The 7551-nt window shown below is 44.2% G+C and overlaps 1 protein-coding gene across 1 annotated transcript; it reads right to left on the bottom strand.

The window, feature by feature from the left end:
• Positions 1-1962: 1962 nt before the first annotated feature.
• LOC123965455 (tubulin polymerization-promoting protein family member 3-like) lies at positions 1963-6468 on the bottom strand. Its single transcript, XM_046041974.1, has 3 exons — positions 6239-6468; positions 5923-6076; positions 1963-3345 (listed from the first exon to the last, which is right to left on the bottom strand). Exons 1-3 carry the CDS (start codon positions 6424-6426, stop codon positions 3151-3153), a joined length of 537 nt encoding a protein of 178 aa, XP_045897930.1. The 5' UTR covers positions 6427-6468; the 3' UTR covers positions 1963-3150.
• Between the last annotated feature and the right edge of the window lie 1083 nt (positions 6469-7551).

The following is a 7551-nucleotide window of genomic DNA, read 5'->3' as shown; positions in this document are numbered from 1 at the left end:
ACGTCTTCCATTTGAGGATTATGGAGGCCACTGTGCTCTTAGGAACCTTAAGTGCAGCAGAAATTTTTTTGTAACCTTGGCCAGATCTGTGCCTTGCCACAATTCTGTCTCTGAGCTCTTCAGGCAGTTCCTTTGACCTCATGATTCTCATTTGCTCTGACATGCACTGTGAGCTGTAAGGTCTTATATAGACAGGTGTGTGGCTTTCCTAATCAAGTCCAATCAGTATAATCAAACACAGCTGGACTCAAATGAAGGTGTAGAACCATCTCAAGGATGATCAGAAGAAATAGACAGCACCTGAGTTAAATATGAGTGTCACGGCAAAGGGTCTGAATACTTATGACCATGTGATATTTCAGTTTTTTTTTTTTTATAAATTTGCAACAATTTCTACATTTCTGTTTTTTTCTGTCAAGATGGGGTGCTGAGTGTACATTACTGAGAAATAAAATGAACTTTTTTGATTTTTGGAAAATGGCTGCAATGAAACAAAGAGTGAAAAATTTAAAGGGGTCTGAATACTTTCCGTACCCACTGTAAATAGATTAACTGACACCAAATAAAGATTTACATATATTTTAAAGCTTAGTTTTACAAATTCAGACATTAAAATCAACATTAAAATCTAAATTTCGTTCACAGGTGAGCCGACAGTCCAGCTTCCTGGAATACCTGAGACCTTAACCTGTCCTAACGATCCCACCTGAATGTTATATTTTGGTTGTAAACAAATGTAGATTTTATCTAAAACAGAAAACATATTTGATTTATCTTTAAGACGGTTAAACTTTTAGCCATTATAACAGCCTGAACACGGGTCTGAGCAGCTGCCCGGTCTTTTTACTTGTCAGAGAAGAATCTGGTTTACAGGACACGTGAGCAGAGACAGAGGGCTCGGGGGGTCAAAGGGAGTCCATTACAGCTGAGGAGCACTAGAAGAAGCCCAAAGCTACTGTTCACTACATGCAGTTCACTACTGCCCAACACTGTGTAAAAGTAGAAGTCAAAATTACCACTTGACAAACCTACTCAAGTAAAAGTATGCACGTACTTCACCAGTAAACAACTCAAAGTACAAGTTACTTTGTGTTTTATATTGTTCAGTGTTTGTGGGCCGCAGAGCTTCACAAAGTCTGTTTTTGTAATATTGTTTTCAAAAAAGTATGTAAAAACATCATTAATGATAAAAACTGTACAAATATTTGTAAACTATCAGAAAAAACATCACCAAATATCACTAAAATATCTTATATTAATTTACAAATGACCAGTAAGGTGAGTAAGAGCCAGAGAGTATTGTGTCTGTCGCACTAAAAGGGCACATTAGAACCTGCAGCAGGGGGCTGATCTGGACTCTGCTGAACCATCAGCTCTGGATCTGATTAGACCAGGATCCAAACACACAGAGCTGCTGCTCAGCTGTTGTGTTGTTTACACTGTGGCTGCCATGACAACAAGCTGCACCTGGACACACACACACCTGATGATGAATGATATTTCCTATGTTTTTCTGTTTTTCATTCTGGAAATGATAAAATTGACCCTCCCTACCTGCTAACTAAATACAGACTGAGTGGGTTTTTACCTGAGGAAACTCTTTTTAGCCCCGAGTCAGGCCAGGTCCTGGTGGGGGTCCCAAAGACAAGAATTTCTGGACAGACGTCTGTTGTTTATAAAAACTGCAGTACTGCGAGTTCCCTGCAGCATGAAACGTTGGTTTGAATAAATAAAACATGACTTCATGTTCTACTGAGCTCTGAATCCATCCTGACGTCAGGTAAAGGTGTTTGTGACGGCGTTACATGGATTATTATGCTGTTAGCGAGACAGAAAGTAGACAGAAAGTCTACTTTACCCCACCAGCTGAGAGGATGGAGGCGCTGCAGGGGACCAGGAACCTTTCTGTCCAAAAAGGTCCTGAAACAGACTGCACGAGAAAAAAGAAACAACAGAAACACGTTTGTTTTTTGCCTTTATTCATTCAATGTCAATCATAAAGAAACCAGTGCAGTTTCTGCGTCGAGAGTCGGACAGAAACAAAACCTTTAAATCATTGCAGAGGAAGAACAAAGCTGCAACATGGAAATATAGAAGAATCAAAGAAGAACATATCCTGACTCTCAGGTTCAACGTGGATCAAAAAGCTTTTGCAGATCAAAGATACACAACTGAAACTGTGAGCTGAGCTCACGACACCGCTGACACCGCTGACACCGCTGACACCGCTGACTGTTGTTTGAGCTGGAAACAAAGTGCTCCCAGAGAAATAATGGCCCAATCGAACGACGAGCTCAGTTCTACTAAATCCTCTTGGACCATAAAGTCCACCATCATGGATCAAAAGCTAATTTGCATAATGTGGGAAACAGTCACATGACTTTAAGTTTGACTCTATCAGTGTGGGATACAGCATCACAAGACTGAGGTACACATGAGGAAGAAAAACATGGCCGCCATCAACCAAAGCATCTTCGGAAAGGGCGGGGCTTAGCAGGAAATTGGCCAAAACTCATTAACGGTTTATCCAATCATCATTAATTGTGAGGGGTTTCTTCAGTTTGGGAAGAGGCGTGCCAGAGCAGTTTGAGACGACTCATAGGGGGCGCCACAAAATACCAATGCTGTGTCTCAACTCGGGTACTTCCTTTAGTATATTAACATGCAGTACACTGCGTACACTATGTACTTATATGCTTAGTGCAGTATTTTGACAGGGTAGTGTACTGCTTTTTGCCGTTATTCTCAGTGTGAACACACTTATGCCCTCAAAATAGTAAGTGTAAGTATGGAAGTGCGCGGACTGAGACACAGCACAAGTATCATGTTGATGTGTGGGCGTGGCCTATAACTCTCTGAGCCATTCTGACTGAACTCTCCGGACACGTCCCGCTCTCTCCTGGACTGATTAGAGGGACTGATTACTTATTACTATTACAAACTGCATTACTTCTGTCACGTGTTTCCAGAGTTTACAATCTGATCTGAGTGCAGCTCATCGGTCAGCGTGTCCAGTTCACACACACACACACACACACACACACACACACACACACACACACACACACACAGAGGGGTCAAAGTTCAGGGTTTGGTCCAGACTGAGTACTTCCTGTTAGCTCCCAGCAGGCAGCTCTGCTTCCCGCCTGGTTATTTCTCTGCCTTCAGCTTGGTGTCGTACGTCCCCGCGTTCTTGTACGCGCCCACGTAACCCGTGTTCTCCACCAGCTCCTCCCGGCCCTCCCGACCTTTGCCCTTGCCGCTCTTATCGAAGCGCTCCTTGTGTGATCCGGTGTAACGGGAGGCGTCGGTCAGACGGTCCACCGCCGCCGTCTTTGCCACTTTCTGATGGACACAGAGGACAGGAAATGAATAAAATCAGACCTGCCCCGAACAGGCACCTGAAAGTGCTGCCCTCTAAAGGCCGGGGCAGGAACTACAGGAACATAAATGCTACTTTAAAAACATTATTATCTTTGGACAAACACACAGGATATGAGGGTGTAAAATATTTTAATACATGTTGACTTGGTACATGACTGACTGTGCTCCTCCCTCATCACGGGCACAAAGGACTGGACTCTCGTTAGCAGAGATTTTAAATGAGTATTATGAGTCAGTACTGTTTCCTGGATACTCTCTGCTGATTAAAGAGTGTTTAATGATCTGAAGATGATCCAGACCGCCCCGCCTGCTGGCTCAGACTCCCATGACTTCATAAAGCTCTCTGATGAGGGGCCAAACCTTTACGGTCGCTCTCAGGCAGCTGAAACCTGAGAGCAGGTCCAGGTCTCTGTGGAGCAGCTCTGGACTTGTTTCCTGCAGCTCCATGATGAAACATGAAGACGCTGGTGATTCTCACAGATAGAACCTCCGTCTGAAGCTTCAACAGAGTGTTATACTGTTGAACACAGCTGCCCCCTCTTACTTTTGCCTCATTGTCGTTTTACATCCCAAAATCAGCGGATTTGTTGCTCCGAGTGTCGGCGGGCCTCATCTTGATTATTGCACAATACCTGGGAGCCGTGCCTGCCTTCTCTCGCCTTTTTTTCAGAGCAGGGGAAGGGCCGCTTTCGAACACACGGTCTTTTTTGCCATTTGCTGGCCGGAGCTACATAGACATCCAGGGTCTGCTCAAGCCAGATCGATTGTGGGATGTTTTGTTCTCAAGCTACAGGCCTGTAAAGCGTGGGAGTGCTTTTGGTGACAGGAATGTTGATGAATATTCACTGTTTTTGTCAATATTTCAATGTTATGTTATTTGGAACTGTGTTATAACCACTTGGAAATGGACCGATACGGGGGACGTAATCGATTTTTGCTTTTCTAGCTGTTTTCTGTCCAAAAACAGCGGTCCTTTGTTTCAACAGAGACCATCTGGCAGGCCGCCATCTTGGTGAAGTCGGCTTAGCTGTAAGTTTCGCTTCTGTCTCAGATTGAAGTAGAGAAGAAGAGTTTGCTTTGGCAGAGGCGGTCTTTATCGGCCTCTGCTGGCGACCCGTAGGAGCTACACAGACATGCAAGATGTCAATCGTCTCTTCAATATGAAGAGAATGAGCCCACTTGCAGCCCTGTAGGTTGGTCACAGGAATATTGACTGTTTTTATCAACATTTCAATGTTTTGGAAGCTTTAAGTTATTTGAAACGTGGTTGTATGATGAGAAATAATGTTTTGAAGATAACTCCCAATAAAAGTGAACATATAAACAGTAAATATGGCCAAAACATGGACATTCGGCTGGTATATTTTAGAAAGATTGTGTAATAACTGTTGTATATCAGTTTCTTTTCATCAAATTTACAGTTATGGTTGTATTCCAGGTGTAGTAGAAGATATTCAGGTGCATTATAGTCTACCTTATGATGGTTTTGATGGTTTCTTGCATTAAAATATAGCTTTTTTTATCATATTTTTTCTTTATTGCATCTCCATTTACTCTGTAATGGTAAAATAAATGTTAATTTACAATTGATTTATATTCCGTATCTTCTGACCTTTCAAAGGGTATGCATCTAGGCCAAATGGTTGAGGAGATAGTGGTGATTTATTTTGGGTTTGTTATTTTACGTGTTTTTCCTGGACCAACAGGATTCAGCTGATGTTTTCATCCAAAGAGAACTCAGTAGGTGATTCAGCCACGTGGATACAAACAAAATACATCAACTTCATCAAAGATGCTGAGCTGAGCTGGGAGCTCCGTACATCATGGATGCAACCAGGACTGTGGAGCGGTAGCAGCCCCCTATAACGTAGACGTTATAGCCTAGTTAAATCCTACAGTTTGAATGTAAATGCAGCATACAATTTAGAAAAACGACTGACTATTGTAGTGTTTCATAGGCGGTAATAATAATCGCCTAATAATGTCGGCTAGCTCTCACTGTTCCGCTTGGTTTTTCGGACTCAGTCAGGCATCCAGAGAATTAGACATGGCTCCAAAAGTTTAACATTTATAATCAATTCCAAAATTCAAAGTAGATTTTTACTCAACGGAAAAATGTATAATGATCACTTTTACTAAAAAATACACAGTGTTGTAAAACTATATGGCCTTGGCAGGTCAAAAAGTGCACGAGGGAGCCGCACGCTGTCTTGATGGGACCGCAAACACCCCTCTGTCACAGGGAAACAGGCTGTTGCAGCATTTATTTATTATTTTACCTGCTGGTTCTTAAAGGTATAAAGGAGCATTTTTAAAACGTGGCTTCATCTTGACATCTTTTAACAACAGGGGGTGCTATGGAACAAAGACTGGGGCACTTGAATATTATGTTGAAGGTAAATTTGAGCCGGTGGCAGCCCTAACCTCTGCAGGAACCTTGAGCCTTCAGTAAACTGTCTACAGTAAGTTCTGCTTTGGGTCCGTGTCTGTCCTACAACACATGCTATTTGTGTGTGTTATAAAAGCTTCTGGTCTCACCGTCACGCCGACGTTGGTGGGTTCTCTACCTTCCACCAGTTTGAAGATGGACTCCAGCGCCTCCTCTTTACTTTGACCTTTGAACCTCTTTGGGGCCAGTTCCTCCAGAGCGTTCCGAAACTCCTCATAGGTGATGACCCGAGACGTCTTCTGTCTTCAAACAGAAACAGAACACATCACACTGGACCTTCTGTTACCTTCACTGCACTATCAAACTCCAGAATATCATCACACTCTCATAATGATATGAAATCTTCCCCCCCGGGGGCCCCGGAGCCTGAGCCTGGTCACCCTCACACAGGAACTGCAGACTCACTTGACTTTGGAGAAGACGATGTCCACGTCGGTGCTGGTGACGTTCTTTCCGTCCACGATTCTGCAGTCTTTGCACAGTTTGGCCCAGTTCTTCCCGTTCAGCTCCTTCCCCGTGGCCTTCGTGTCCCCGTGGACGGCGAACTTCTTAAAGGACGCCAGGAGCTGTTCCATGTCGGCACTCTCTGCCATGGCGGCAAAATATCTGCAGAACAGGACGAGAAGAAAAACCCAGGTTCAGTCAACCAAGTAAAGAAAACAAGTGAAATAAATTTTGTGTAGAGGAGGAACAGGCACTGAGCGGAGGACAGGAGATTATTCAAAACTTTTTATTTCTCTCCATAAGCAGCAGGAAAGTCAGGCCAAATATGACGCCCGCCGCTCCTCCTTCCTGTGTGTGTTTCTGTGTGCGTGTGTGTGTGTGTTTCTGTGTGTGTTTCTGTGTGTGTGTTTCTGTGTGTGTTTCTGTGTGTGTGTGTGTGCGTGCGTGTGTGCGCGTGTGTGTGTGTGTTTCTGTGTGTGTGTGTGTGTGTGTTTCTGTGTGCGTGTGTGTGCGTGTGTGTGCGTGTGTGTGTGTGTGTGTGTGTTTCTGTGTGCTTGTGTGTGCGTGTGTGTGCGTGTGTGTGTGTGTGCGTGTGTGTGCGTGTGTGTGTGTGTGTGTGTGTGTGCGTGCATGTCGGGGTGAGACATGACCTCACTGGTTTCTCAGACTCGTGTGATCTCACACACAAACACACACTGATGCAATCCCTAACAGCGGTTGTCATGGTAACCAGCACTGTTTGTGCCGCCGCCCACCTGCAGTGCTGCGCTACGACCATCAGCTGTTTTCGGAGTGTTGGTGAACACAGAGCTGCAGGAACTCTCAAGTCCGAGTCTGGGTTCATCTGCTCTAGAGACGTTTGGCTGGAGACCGGTTCTACAGAACCCTGCAGCAAATGGGACCAGGCAGATACCCACTGATAACTCATATCCAGCCTCCAAACCCAGGAGCTGAGACCAGAACAGAGACTTCCTGCCCCCCCTGAGACTCCCTTTGCAGCCTCACAGCACCAATCAGAGGACAGCACGATATAATGCATCAGAACATTTTCTCCGCTGTCAGAGAAAGATCCTGACCAGGGGCTTCATTTATAAAACTGTCCGTAGAAAAGACTCCTAAAAGTTGCGCAAGCACAAAAATGTTTTGATTTATAAAACACATAATACACAGATTTCCTTGACAGGCGAAGGTCAGGAGCTAACACTAGCAAAACTTTAGATTGCTTAACCTTTAAATAACACCAGAGCTGCCAACTCTCAGGCATCGAGCGTGAG

The sequence above is a fragment of the Micropterus dolomieu genome, unplaced genomic scaffold (assembly GCF_021292245.1).
Source record: "Micropterus dolomieu isolate WLL.071019.BEF.003 ecotype Adirondacks unplaced genomic scaffold, ASM2129224v1 contig_9747, whole genome shotgun sequence".
In the NCBI taxonomy this organism is placed as follows: Eukaryota; Metazoa; Chordata; class Actinopteri; order Centrarchiformes; family Centrarchidae; genus Micropterus; species Micropterus dolomieu.
Note: the sequence above shows the minus strand (reverse complement) of the source record. Positions and strands in the feature narration are given on the sequence as shown.